Below are 13,939 nucleotides of genomic sequence, written 5' to 3' on the forward strand. Positions count from 1 at the left end.
CGCTGGCAGACTTTCTGGCAGAGACTTATCTTGCGAAAAACAAATTATTTTCCAAAGTCTGACATGCCAAACCCTTCTCTCCCCCCTGATGTCGTCATTTGAGGTGCATGTTGGTATTATGTAGACTTTGACTTTATTTTGCTGTCCTATTGTTAATCCTGCAGATTCTGCGAGAAAGAGAAACCCTTCCTGTCAAGAATTTTGAAGGTGCCATCATGAATGCAGTATACAACAACTCCGTAGTAATCATTCGTGGAGCAACTGGCTGTGGTAAAACCACTCAAGTGCCGCAGTATATTCTGGATGATTTCATTCAAAGTGACAGAGCAGCCCAGTGCAACATTGTGGTGACTCAGGTAGGGCTGTGAGCTGATATAATTATGTATGTAATACATTAGTTATGGCTGGAAATTCACTGTGGTGTTCGTAGCCCCGTAGAATCAGTGCCGTTTCTGTGGCTGAGCGGGTCGCGTATGAGAGAGGAGAAGAGGTTGGGAAAAGCTGTGGTTACAGTGTGCGCTTTGAGTCTGTGCTGCCTCGTCCTCATGCCAGTGTATTGTTCTGCACCGTAGGTGAGTAGCCGTTCTGGTTCGTCGCTGCATTTGCACTTTTCACTATTTATAATTATTTTCTTTCTCCTATTTGGTAGGTGTGCTTTTGCGGAAGCTGGAGGCTGGAATCCGAGGAATTAGTCATGTGATTGTGGATGAGATACATGAGCGAGATATTAATGTGAGTTTCTCTTAGTGGCAAGTTGCTGTATTTAGAGGATGTTACTTTTCTATTATATAGAAACTTAAATAGTAAATAATTGTAGTAAAATAATTTACAATTAAAGGGAATCTGTCACACCCAAAATCGCGGGTGAGGTAACCCCACCGGTATCAGGGGCTTATCTACAGCATTCTGGAATGCTGTAGATAAGCCCCTGATGTATCCTAAAAGATGAGAAAAAGACGTTAGATTATACTCACCCAGGGGCGTTCCCGCTGCTGGTCCGGGTCCGGCGCCTCCCATCTTCATCAGATGACTTCCTCTTCTGGTCTTCACGCTGCGGCTCCTGCGCAGGCTTACTTTGTCTGCCCTGTTGAGGGCAGAGCAAAGTACTGCAGTGCGCAGGTGCCGGGAAAGGTCAGAGAGGCCCACGCCTGCGCACTGCAGTACTTTGCTCTGCCCTCAACAGGGCAGACAAAGTAAGCCTGCGCAGGAGCCGCAGCGTGAAGACCAGAAGAGGACGTCATCTGATGAAGATGGGAGGCGCCGGACCCGGACCAGCAGCGGGAACGCCCCTGGGTGAGTATAATCTAACGTCTTTTTCTCATCTTTTAGGATACATCAGGGGCTTATCTACAGCATTCCAGAATGCTGTAGATCAGGGGTCCCCAACTCCAGTCCTCAAGGCCCACCAACATGTCATGTTTTCAGGATTTCCTTAGTCTTGCCCAGGTAATAATTGCATCACCTGTGCAATGCAAAGGAAATCCTGAAAAAATGACCTGTTGGTGGGCCTTGAGGACTGGAGTTGGGGACCCCTGCTGTAGATAAGCCCCTGATGCCGGTGGGCTTACCTCACCCGCGATTTTGGGGGTGACAGATTCCCTTTAAAAAAGGGTAAAGGGAAAATGTAAAGACTTTTAGTGTAACTAAACAGAATAAATGGCCGTGTGCGACATAGCAATACAGGTACATTTATAGTCCTATAAGGTCCCAAAGCAATGTCAGTTCAGAGAAACACTTGTCAGAAAGTTTTTGCAAATGGGCTTAAAAGTGCACTGGGGTGGGCTGATCCACTTGCTGTGCTAGTCACTCCGCATCCTATTCATTTTGAGATCTTGAACCTGTTATTAGTGTTCAGCATCAAGTATCCTCGTCTCGCTATACTTTCATATGCTATTTAAAAATGCATTTGTTCTTTTATGATTCTACATTCTATCTTCATAGTATTTTTTTTTTTTTACATCTCTTTTCTAGACTGATTTCTTGCTTGTGGTCCTGCGAGATGTGATCCAGGCTTTTCCAGATATTCGAGTTATCCTTATGTCGGCTACTATAGACACCAGCATGTTCTGTGAATATTTCTTTAACTGCCCTATCATTGAAGTGTATGGTCGAACCTTTCCTGTGCAAGGTATGTTTCTTTTCGGTCTCAATAGTCTGCTATTCTTAAAGGGATTATATGGGAATAGAGAATAAATGTCATTATGAATACATTTCTAAATGCCTCCGCAGGCAGGGTGGACAGCAGTGTGAGCAACCTCTTACCTCAGCACCTCTGGTATCTCCAGTATTAGATCAGATAGAGTGGACAGCAGTGTGAGCAGCCTTTTCTTACCTCAGCACCTCTGGTATCCTCAGTATTAGATCACATATACCTGCTGGTCAGAAGTGTGAGCAGCCTATTCTTACCTTTGCACCCCTGGTATCTACAGCGCTTAACAAAAGGTAGTTCAACCCCTTTTAAGTTCAATGTCCCAGAGTTGTCATTTTTACTTTTCCTATTTTTGTAAGCTTGCTTTAGTGGTGGCTGAATGGTAGCGCGGTCTATGCAGGGAATTTTAAGATCATTTGGTACACTTTTTTTTATTTCTTTACTTAGGCTGGTTTCAGACTTGCATTCGGCAGGGATGTGGCTATCAGCCTTCCGCCTCCGTTAAGCCCCGCCCACTGCAGTGCCTCTTCCTTCAGCTCCGCCTACTTCTGCATGCTTCCTGCGTACCCGATCTTTAACATTGGGTACGCAAGCCGTGCGGATGCTTCCGCATGCGTCGTTTTGTTGCTGCGCTGACCTGCGTCGAACGCAACATTTTGCATTTTGTTGCGGTCTGTGCAGAGTCAAAACGACACATGCGGAGGCATCCGCACAGCTTGCGTACCCAATGTTAAAGATAGGGGACGCATGCAGCTGTATGCGAAGCTGAAGGAAGAGGCGCGGCAGTGGGATGGGCTTAGCGAAGGAAGAAGGCTTCCATCCGCAGCCCTGCCGATTGCTAGTGTGAAACTAGCCTTATTTAGGTCAGAGATGTAAAGAACTAAAGGACATTTACCTTTTTATATTTTTTACTTATATATAGAGTACTTCTTAGAGGACTGCATTCAGATGACCCAGTTTAGACCTCCTCCCATGGAAAAAAAGCGTAAAGACAAAGATGAAGAAGGAGGAGGAGGAGAGGATGATGAGGTGAGTGGATACCTTGCCCTTGCTGCTTAGTATTTACTATCTCCGGTTATATGTCCTACAAACTATTCTCGTCATACATTGTTACTGCTGCTACCTTATCACCTTATTCCTTCAGATCTTTAGTAGATTAGGGCTTTCCATTAGACTTGATTTTTGCTATCCAAGTTTTATTTTATTTTTTTCCCCTCACGGACACATATTCTACAGGGCTTATTTATGTCTTATTTTGCTGACTGACGATAAGTCTTGTTTGATATGATCTGTAGACCAAAGAATCAATTGATGTGGGTCCGCAAAATAAAAAAGTGAATGCAACTAAATCGTATTTACCAATTATGGCCAAATAAAACACAAATATACTGTAAAGAAGCAAATTAACTTCACAGTGGCTCTCTAAAACATGTCACTGGCCCAGATATAGAAACCCGAGTATTAGTGGATGCTGATGTTTTACTATTCCTTTCCTGATTCCTCCAGACAAATTGCAATCTAATATGTGGCGATAGTTACGGCCCGGAGACTCGTCGCTCGATGTCGCAGCTGAGTGAAAAGGAAACCCCCATTGAACTCATTGAAGCTCTCTTGAAATATATTGAAACACTAAACGTACCTGGTGCCGTGCTGGTGTTTTTACCTGGCTGGAATCTCATTTATGCCATGCAGAAGCATCTTGAGATGAACCCTCATTTTGGTAAGGCTTCTCGGGTTTGACATGTAAAACGTCCATAGTACCGTATTTTTCGGACTATAAGACGCACCGGACTATAAAACGCACCCCAAATTTTCACAAGGAAAATAAGGGGGAAAGATTAATGTGTCAAATGGGGGTCCGTCTTAAATCCGAATTCAGTTTACCGTGGGGTATCGGCAGCGCTGATGGAGAGTGGTCACAGGGTGTTCGGTGGTCCGGCAATATGAATCCCATCCCAGGCAGGTGCGGTGGCCTCCGGGAAATCCCATCGCAGGCAGGTTCGGCGGTGGTGCTGGGGGCTCCGCCAGCATTTTGTGAAAGCCCGGAGGCCCCCCCACATCCATTGCTGCGATGTGGTGGCCTCCGGGAAAATGGCCGCCGGGGGCGGCGCATGCTCAGATTGAGATCTTGGCAACGAGATCTCATTGTCGAGATCTCAATCTGAGCATGTGCCGCCCCCAGCGGCCATTTTCCCGGAGGCCACCGCATCGCATCAATAGATGTGCTTTCACAAAATGCCGGCGGAGCCCCGCATCACAGAGCACCACCGTCGAACCTGCTGCACCAGCCTGGTAAGGGAGTGTGATCATCGCCCTGCAGCGTCGGACTGGGATCGCTGCAAAATCGCCCGACTCCTGTTGCCGCCACAGTGTTTGTAAGTATATTCCGACTCTAAGACCGACCCCCCATTTCCCCCAAAAATTGTTTGGGAAAAAAGTGCGTCTTATAGTCCGAAAAATACGGTAATTGTGGGAATGGTTGCAAAACCTGTCCTGAGTGTCAACATACACTTATTTTATTTATTTTATCTATAGGTAGCCATCGTTACCGAATTTTACCACTGCATTCCCAGATACCGCGAGAGGAGCAAAGAAAAGTGTTTGACCCTGCTCCAGATGGAATGATCAAGGTAAAAAAAGTCAATACTTGTATAAGTTTCAGTAATGTACAATGTGGCAGGTACTATTATACTGCTCAATTCATCAGCTTTAAAATTAATAGTTGTGGAGTTGCGTTTATGGTATGGAACATCCATTGCCTCTGATATATTTATTTTTAATCCAACAGGTTATTCTATCTACAAATATTGCTGAAACCAGTATCACTATAAATGATGTTGTTTACGTCATAGACTCCTGCAAGTAAGTATGCATGACGACATTAGCTTGTGGTATGTAGTAAAACTGTAAGGCCAGCCATTCAACTTACATGCTACAAAGTCTGATCAACAGTAACAGATTATATTCACCAACCATCTATCAAAGATGTGGTAGGCTGACCTGACCATTCAGTCTTACAAAGAGGTCACCCGGACAGTTTTTCACACAAAATGTACAAAGTTGCAAACAATATGGCAACATGGACCAAACTTTATCATTGCAGTAGAACAGTGATCTTCCGTATGTTGTACCCCCCTCACCCTGATGACTAATGTTGGAAGAGAGAGGGATCAGGCATATTGATTTCCAACATGTCTGATCTATTTTCATGAGATATAAGCCGAGGGATGTATGACACAAATCTAAAGGGTGCATTTTTATACCATTGTTAAAAAAAAAAAGAAAGGCTTCTCTTGTATTTAGCTGGCTAAAAGTATGAGTCAACATTTACAGCAGAGCTTAAAGGTACCGTCACACTAGACGATATCGCTAGCGATCCGTGACGTTGCAGCGTCCTCGCTAGCGATATCGTCCAGTGTGACAGGCAGCAGCGATCAGGCCCCTGCTTTGCTGTCGCTGGTCGGGGAAGAAAGTCCAGAACTTTATTTGGTCGCTGGACTCCCCGCAGACATCGCTGAATCGGCGTGTGTGACACCGATTCAGCGATGTCTTCGCTGGTAACCAGGGTAAACATCGGGTAACTAAGCGCAGGGCCGCGCTTAGTAACCCGATGTTTACCCTGGTTACCATCCTAAAAGTAAAAAAAACAAACACTACATACTTACCTACAGCCGTCTGTCCTCCAGCGCTGTGCTCTGCACTCCTCCTGTACTGGCTGTGAGCGTCGGTCAGCCGGAAACGGTGACGTCACCGCTCTGCTTTCCGGCCGCTGTGCTCACACAGACAGTACAGGAGGAGTGCAGAGCACAGCGCTGGAGGACAGACGACTGTAGGTAAGTATGTAGTGTTTGTTTTTTTTACTTTTAGGATGGTAACCAGGATAAACATCGGGTTACTAAGCGCGGCCCTGCGCTTAGTTACCCGATGTTTACCCTGGTTACCGGCATCGTTGGTCGCTGGAGAGCGGTCTGTGTGACAGCTCTCCAGCGACCAAACAGCGACGCTGCAGCGATCCGGATCGTTGTCGGTATCGCTGCAGCGTCGCTAAGTGTGACGGTACCTTAAGTCTACCAACTGTATCTGCTGTCCATTCATAACACTATACGTAATATAGTATCTTGTGACATTAGGGGTTCATGCTGGTCTCTGTTCACACTCTTAGCAGAGATTGCTCTCTATATTTGCTTTCAGTTGCAATTGGTAGCCATACTGGTGAGCTCGTGCATGACTACATCTCTGATACAACAAAGTAAAGAACACACACAGATATATTAAATGTTGGATTCAATATTATGCACACTTTAATACCGTATATACTCGTGCATACGTTTTTCAGCACATTATTTTTGTGCTGAAAATGCCCCCCTCAGCTTATACACGAGTCACAGTACAGAAAGCCGGCGGTGGAGCAGCGGGTGCCAGGAGCTGGCGCACACATCATACTCTCCTACCTGCGCGCCCTCGGTGCTGGCACTCCTTCTCGTTCTGTCCGCCTGCAGCTCTTCCTGTGCTGATCGGTCACATGGTACCGCTCATTAAGATGATGAATATGGACGCGCCTCCACTCCCATAGGGGTGGAGCGCATATTCATCACCTTAAAGGGAGTCTGTCACCCCCAAAATCGTATATGAGCTGCGACCACTGGCATCAGGGGCTTATCTACAGCATTCTGTAATGCTGTAGATAATCCCCCGATGTAACCTGAAAGATGAGAAATAAAGTTTATATTATACTCACCCAGGGGCGGTCCGGGTCTGATGGGCGTCGCGGTTCGGGGCCTCCTATTTTCATACGATGACGTCTTCTTGCCGCGGTGCAGGTGTACTTTGTCTGTCCTGTTGAGGGCAGCGTAAAGTACTGCAGTGCGCAGGCGCCGGGAAAGGTCAACGAGGCCCGGCACCTGCGACAAAATACGCCTGCGCCGGAGCCGCGGCAAGAAGAGGACGTCATCGTATGAAGATAGGAGGTGCTGGACCAGACCGCGATGCCCATCGGACCCGGACCGCAGCGGGGACTGCCCCTGGGTGAGTATAATATAACCTTTATTTCTCATCTTTCAGGTTACATCGGGGTCTTATCTACAGCATTACATAATACTGTAGATAAGCCCCGGAGGCTGCAGCTCATATACGATTTTGGGGGTGACAGATTCCCTTTAATGAGCGGTACCACGTGACCGCTGAGCACAGGAAGAGCTGCAGGTAGGTATCGGAGGCCGTAATGAGATGCAGTGCTAGCACCCAGGGTGCGCAGTTAGGGCAGTATGATGTTTTTGTTTTTTCGTTTGTTTTTGTTTTTTCATAGGAAACATGCACACAGGGATAGAGAATAAGGAGGCATGCATACCAGGACAAGGAAGGGGGAGGCATGCATACAGGGAGACATTCATACAGTACAGGGAAGAGGGAGGCATGCAGACAGGGATGGGGAGGCATTCATACCAGGACAGAGAAGGGGGAGCCATGCATAGCAGGACTGGGATGATGGGACAATGCATATCCGGCTTATACTCTAGTCAATAAGCTTACCCAGTTTTCCGTGGCAAAAGTAGGTGCCTCGGCTTATACTCTGGTTGGCTTATACTGGAGTATATACGGTATATTTTTCAATCTTGGATTAAATATTATGCACATTTGAAAAATATATTAACTGGTTGGGTTATGTGGGTTAATTGGCTTAGATATATTTAATTGATTTGTAGCACTCAGTTCTTGGTAAGTTGTGCCTGCTTGGTTCTCTTGTTTGCCCAAATATCTATGAGCAACTCGGGCACGATGATCGGTTACCCCTTTAAAGGGAAGGTACCGCGTTTGTAGATTATTAATTAATCAATGTAATGTAGCATAACATGCTGTTATAACCCAGATTTGAATGCATGTAAAACAGATTTCGTGTGATATATGAGTAGAAAGAATGCACTGGGGGCTGACATCTTGGTTTTGCAGCAGTAGCAGGGCACTATCAGTGTCAGATTACGGCACCCCATGGACATAGGAGATAATAGACCGGCTCGGACCCTATCTGTAACATTGCAGCAGCATTAGCAGTGAGCTGGGCACGCCTCTGTGGGCTGCACAACTCACTGCTGTAGGTGTGACTAGCTGCCATTTTATTAGATCCCTGTGCTATCTGCCGAGCTACACTTACTCTCTATCGCAGGACAGAAGAAGCCCTCACTTCTCCTCTGTACTCCAGGCACTGCAGGTTCTGGGCAGACATCCTCTGCTCTCACACTCTGCCGTGTGCTTCTCCTGCTCTGTCTCCGCCTCCCCACTTGCACAGAGTCCCAGTGATCTCCGGTAAACTGCACTCTCCCCGTGTCACACTCCCTCTCTGTGCGGCGTGGGGGGATCTCTGTGCGGCATGGGGGGTCTCTGTGTGGCGTGGGGGGGGGTCTCTGTGTGGCGTGGGGGGGTCTCTGTGTGACGTGGGGGGATCTCTGTGCGACGTGGGGGGATCTCTGTGCGGCGTGGGGGGATCTCTGCGGCGTGGGGGGTCTCTGCGGCATGGGGGGTCTCTGTGCGGCGTGGGGGGTCTCTGTGCGGCGTGGGGAGGTCTCTGCGGCGTGGGGGTCTCTGTGCGGCATGGGGGGTCTCTGCGGCGTGGGGGGTCTCTGTGCGGCGTGGGGGATCTCTGTGCGGCGTGGGGGGGTCTCTGCGGCGTGGGGGGTCTCTGTGCGGCGTGGGGGGGTCTCTGTGCGGCGTGGGGGGGTCTCTGTGCGGCGTGGGGGGGTCTCTGCGGCGTGGGGGATCTCTGTGCGGCGTGGGGGGGTCTCTGCGCGGCGTGGGGGGATCTCTGTGCGGCGTGGGGAGGTCTCTGTGCGGCGTGGGGGGGTCTCTGCGCGGCGTGGGGGGGATCTCTGCGGCGTGGGGAGGTCTCTGCGCGGCGTGGGGGGGTCTCTGCGCGGCGTGGGGGGATCTCTGTGCGGCGTGGGGAGGTCTCTGTGCGGCGTGGGGGGGTCTCTGCGCGGCGTGGGGAGGTCTCTGTGCGGCGTGGGGGGTCTCTGTGCGGCGTGGGGGGTCTCTGTGCGGCGTGGGGGGTCTCTGTGCGGCGTGGGGGGTCTCTGTGCGGCGTGGGGGGTCTCTGTGCGGCGTGGGGGGTCTCTGTGCGGCGTGGGGGGGTCTCTGTGCGGCGTGGGGGAGTCTCTATGCGTGTATGCAAGCATTGTCCGATGGGACTACAAGTCCCATCGGACGATGCCTGCTACAATGACAGTGATTGACACATTAGCCAATTATGGGACAGTAATAGTCCCATCATCCGGCTAATGTGTTGAATGAAAAAAAAAAAAAATCCATACATACATGCTACATACAATACATACATATAGACATACAGTACATTAAACATAGATTTCATACTCACCATTACTTGTCACTTTGTTCCCCGAAGCCAGTGTCGTCTGTAAAAAAAAAAAAAAAATTAAAAAAACAAACAACCAATATACTCCCTGTCCGCAGAAATCCACGAGTGTCCCACGGCGATCTCCCGTGGAGAACGGCAGCATCAGATAATGCGACTGCTCTCTAGGGGCTCCAGGTACACAATGACAGCAGGAAGGTATCCTTCCACCCCTGTATTCCTCCGCCACTGTAAAAAAAAAAGTCCCTAGTCTCACTTTATGCCATTGCTGTATGAGAAAGTGAGACCAGTGAACTATAGTAACCTCAGTGATGCACTGCAGGACCATTGTCTCCCGTCAGTGTGTCACTGAGGGTCCTATAGAGCAGTGACATCACCTGATGTCACTGTTCTATAGGGGAGATAGTCGTGGGACACTCGTTATTAATTGGACTGCGTCGGACAGGTAGTATGCGGTTTATTATTTTACGTTTTTTGCAGGCGCTGAAGTATGGTAAGTATGGTGAAATGAAGAATATTAAAATACTTTTTTCCTAATGTGTGCGTGTTTTTTTAACCCTTTCTTACTATTGGATTAGTAATGGATAGGCATCTTATTGACGCCTCTCGGTTATTAACCCGGCTTAATGTCACCTTACAATAGCAAGGTGACATTAACCCCTTATTACCCCATATCCCACCGCTACACGGGAGTGGGAAGAAAGGGGCAGTTTTTTCCGCCGGATCCGTTTTTTTCCCGCCTGATCCGTTTTTTCCCGCCAGATCCGTTTTTTTCCACAATTTTCTTTTTTCTCTGCCAGATCAGTTTTTTTTCCATCGGATCCTTTTTTTCCCGCCTAATCCATTTTTTTCCGCCTTATCCGTTTTTTTCCGCCTTATCCGTTTTTTTCCACAATTTCCTTTTTTTTCTGCCAGATCAGTTTTTTTTCCATCGGATCCTTTTTTTCCCGCCTAATCCGTTTTTTTCCGCCGGATTCGTTTTTTTTTCCACAAGTTCCTTTTTTTTATGCCAGAAGTTTTTTCCGCCGGATCCGTTTTTTCACGCCAGATCCGTTTTTTTTCCACAATTTACTTTTTTTCTGCCAGATCAGGTTTTTTTGGCCGGATCCATTATTTTCTCATTGAGTTGTATTAGCGCCGGATGGCCACACGTTTCATCCGTTTTTTGCAGGATCCGTCAAAACAGCTGTTCCCGCCGGACGGAAAACACATACAGAGGAACGGTTGAATCGCGATCTCACACGCCGCTATTGCGGGCACGTCAGTCATGTTTTTTTTTATTGACAGATCAAAATCAAACCTACACATATTTAGTATCGCCGCGTTCAGAATCGCCCAGATTCTGAACGCGGCGATACTAAATATGTGTAGGTTTGATTTTTTTAATTGTTTTATTTTTGATGGGGCAAAAGGGGGGTGATTTAAACTTTAATTTTTTTTTTTTTTTTCATATTTTTAAAAACATTTTTTTTTTTTTACATTTGCCATGCATCAATAGCCTCCATGGGAAACTAGAAGCTGGCACAACTCGATCGGCTCAGCTACATAGCAGCGATCATCAGATTGCTGCTCCGTAGCTGAATTACAGGCTTGCTATGAGTGCCGACCACAGGGGGGCATCAGTAACTATAGAGGTCTCAAGGACCTCTATGGTTACCATCCTGACGCATCGCCAACCCCTGATCATGTGACGGGGGTGGACGATGCGCTCATTTCTGGCCGCGCGGCTGGAAGCGGTAGTCAACTGCCGCTGTCAGCATTTGACAGCGGCATTTAACAGGTTAATAGCGGCGGGTGAATTGCGATTTCACCTGCCGCTATTGCGCGCACATGTCAGCTGTACAAAACAGCCGACATGTCGTGACTTTGATGTGGGCTCACCGCCGGAGCCCACATCAAAGGAGGAGACACGACATGCGCAGAACATGTTGCGTTTTTTACTGCGATGCGTTTTTCCCCCAGAAAAAACGCAACATATGCACAAAAAATGCGGAATGCATTATAAATGATGTATGCATTTTTAAATTGTTTTTATCACATTTTTATAGCGAACAAACGCAAAAAAATGCGAAAAATCCTGAACGTGTGCACACAGCCTCAAGGTGTATCTCCCCATCACACTCCATATGTGTCTCACTCATCATACTTCACGTCTTTCTCTCCCATCAGTCACTCTTAGGCCGGGGACACACACAACGTATAAAAAAAGGTCCGTTTTTGATGGACGAGAATCGCACAAATGTTACCAAAACAGTGATCCGTGTGCAGTGCGAGGATGCGATTTTCTCGCATCCAATGATCCGTGTGACATCCGTATGGCGTCCGTATGGTGAGATTTTCTCACACACTTGCAAAATGAGCAAATAATGGCTGAGCCTTTCCTGTCACCTGCCCAATGCCTGAGAATTTCTCTCACGTCACACTGATGGTCCGTGTGCTGTGCGATTTTTTTTCTCACCCCATAGACTTTCATTGGCGATTCTCGGCCGAGATACGCTCACAATCGCAGCATGCTGCGATTTCACTCTGATCCTGAATACGGCCGAGAAAATATCGGATGATGGGAGCTGCCCCATAGATTAACATTGGGACGAGTGCTATGCGATTTTTTTTTTTATCGCATTGCACTCGTCCGTATTGCGGTCTAGTGTGACCCCGGCCTTAGCCATACAATGCATCTCTCCCCTCCCTCCATAATGCCTGGCTATTCACTGCAGAGCTGGAGCTCCCACACAGCTCCTAATGCTGCTCCATGGACACCAGATGTCTTCATTCTTCTTGGGTCCAGATTCTGCTGAGCCCACTGTGTTCTGCTCCTCTGTAAACAAGCTGTGCCTCTGATGCAGTAACTGCTGGTGACAGCAGGTCACAGGGCAGTCACACACAAAATGGCTCTGCCCTGTGATGCTGCTCTTCATTCTTACTGTTGGGGCAGTAACTGCTGACATCACCATTTCCCTCCCCTTTTGGGTGGTCTAATATCCCTGGGGCAGAGCTGCTAAATCTTACTATAGCTGCTTGAGGTCTAAAACGGAAAATGCTCCCCCCTAGTGGTAAATATGTATATTTGTAGAAAAATATATAATATTTTTCATATAGAAATGTTTGCAAACAGTGCAAACATTGCATTAATACATTTTAATTACTATTTTAAGCTTAATTTCACAAAAAAACAAAATACAAGAAAACTGGTGGCACCTTCCCTTTAACATGCTTTCTTTCATTTTACAGGCAAAAAGTGAAGCTATTTACATCCCATAACAACATGACAAATTATGCCACTGTCTGGGCTTCGAAAACTAATCTTGAGCAGAGGAAAGGAAGAGCTGGACGTGTACGCGCAGGCTTTTGTTTCCACTTGTGCAGCACAGCACGCTTTGAACGGTGAGAAGCTGGGTACTGGATGTTTAGGGTTTTTTTTTCGTTTTCTTTTTTGTTATTTTTTTAAGGTGTATTGGTGTTTTAGGAGTAATATTTTATTAATTTTGCAAATGTATTTACTAGCTTGGAGAATCACCTTACACCAGAAATATTCCGTACTCCATTGCATGAGGTAGCTCTGAGTATTAAGCTGCTACGTTTGGGTGCCATCGGACACTTTCTATCAAAAGCCATAGAACCTCCTCCACTGGATGCTGTAATAGAGGCCGAGCACACACTGAAAGGCAAGTTATGTATCGGTGTTAGTAATATAGGATTGCTTCAATCAGTCATACATTTTTAATACTGGGACTGTAGATTGCAAATAATTTTTCACTATGTATAACATCCCCTGCTTGGGACTGTAGATTGTAAATAATGTTTCACCATGTATAACATCCCCTGCTTTTAATATGTATTGTTCATCCATGAATTTTAGACAAGCAAATCTGGAGGTAGTGTTAAGTACATGTTGAAAATGGCATTATAGCTTAAAGGAAACCTGTCAGCAGGATTGTGCACAGTACTCTACACACAGTGTCAGGTTGGCGCCGTTATACTGATTTACAATGATACCTTTGTTGATTAAATCTTTCTTGTGGTTGTAGTTTAATCTTTACCTTCGGTTTTGTGTTAATGATATGCTCGTGCTCCGGGGCGGGCTGTCGGGTCTTTTATGTGGTGCTCTGATTAGCTATTCCTAATGCAGACTGCTGACAGGTCACTGATCCATCACTGACCTTCCCCCTAGTTTACATAATGAATATCTGTACATACTGGAAAAAAAAACCTACAGGCAGGCACCAGCAGTGGCACTTGCTCTGCAACATAATCGCATGTTTACTTTGTTGATAATACATGTGCTTGAGGTTATCCTGATAGCATATTAAATAAAAACCCATCAGGACACCACAAGCACATTTATTATTAACACAGTAAATATGCGATTATGCTGGTGCCTGCCTGTAGAAGTATCTGTCCGAAGCCTTTATAGACTGCGCAAGCAC

The 13,939-nt window shown here is 46.8% G+C and overlaps 1 protein-coding gene across 2 annotated transcripts in view; it reads left to right on the forward strand.

The window, feature by feature from the left end:
- DHX9 (DExH-box helicase 9) overlaps positions 1 to 13,939 on the forward strand; it is a 50,091-nt gene that overhangs the window by 30,057 nt on the left and 6,095 nt on the right. For both annotated transcript variants that reach the window (XM_069737742.1, XM_069737743.1), the window contains 10 exons: positions 165 to 356; positions 431 to 572; positions 650 to 732; positions 1,972 to 2,128; positions 3,072 to 3,178; positions 3,656 to 3,869; positions 4,685 to 4,779; positions 4,938 to 5,011; positions 12,744 to 12,896; positions 13,017 to 13,177. In XM_069737742.1, coding sequence (XP_069593843.1) covers positions 165 to 356; positions 431 to 572; positions 650 to 732; positions 1,972 to 2,128; positions 3,072 to 3,178; positions 3,656 to 3,869; positions 4,685 to 4,779; positions 4,938 to 5,011; positions 12,744 to 12,896; positions 13,017 to 13,177 — 1,378 coding nt within the window. The remainder of the gene's footprint in view (positions 1 to 164; positions 357 to 430; positions 573 to 649; positions 733 to 1,971; positions 2,129 to 3,071; positions 3,179 to 3,655; positions 3,870 to 4,684; positions 4,780 to 4,937; positions 5,012 to 12,743; positions 12,897 to 13,016; positions 13,178 to 13,939) is intronic.

This window comes from Ranitomeya imitator, chromosome 8 (genome assembly GCF_032444005.1).
Source record: "Ranitomeya imitator isolate aRanImi1 chromosome 8, aRanImi1.pri, whole genome shotgun sequence".
Taxonomy (NCBI): Eukaryota; Metazoa; Chordata; class Amphibia; order Anura; family Dendrobatidae; genus Ranitomeya; species Ranitomeya imitator.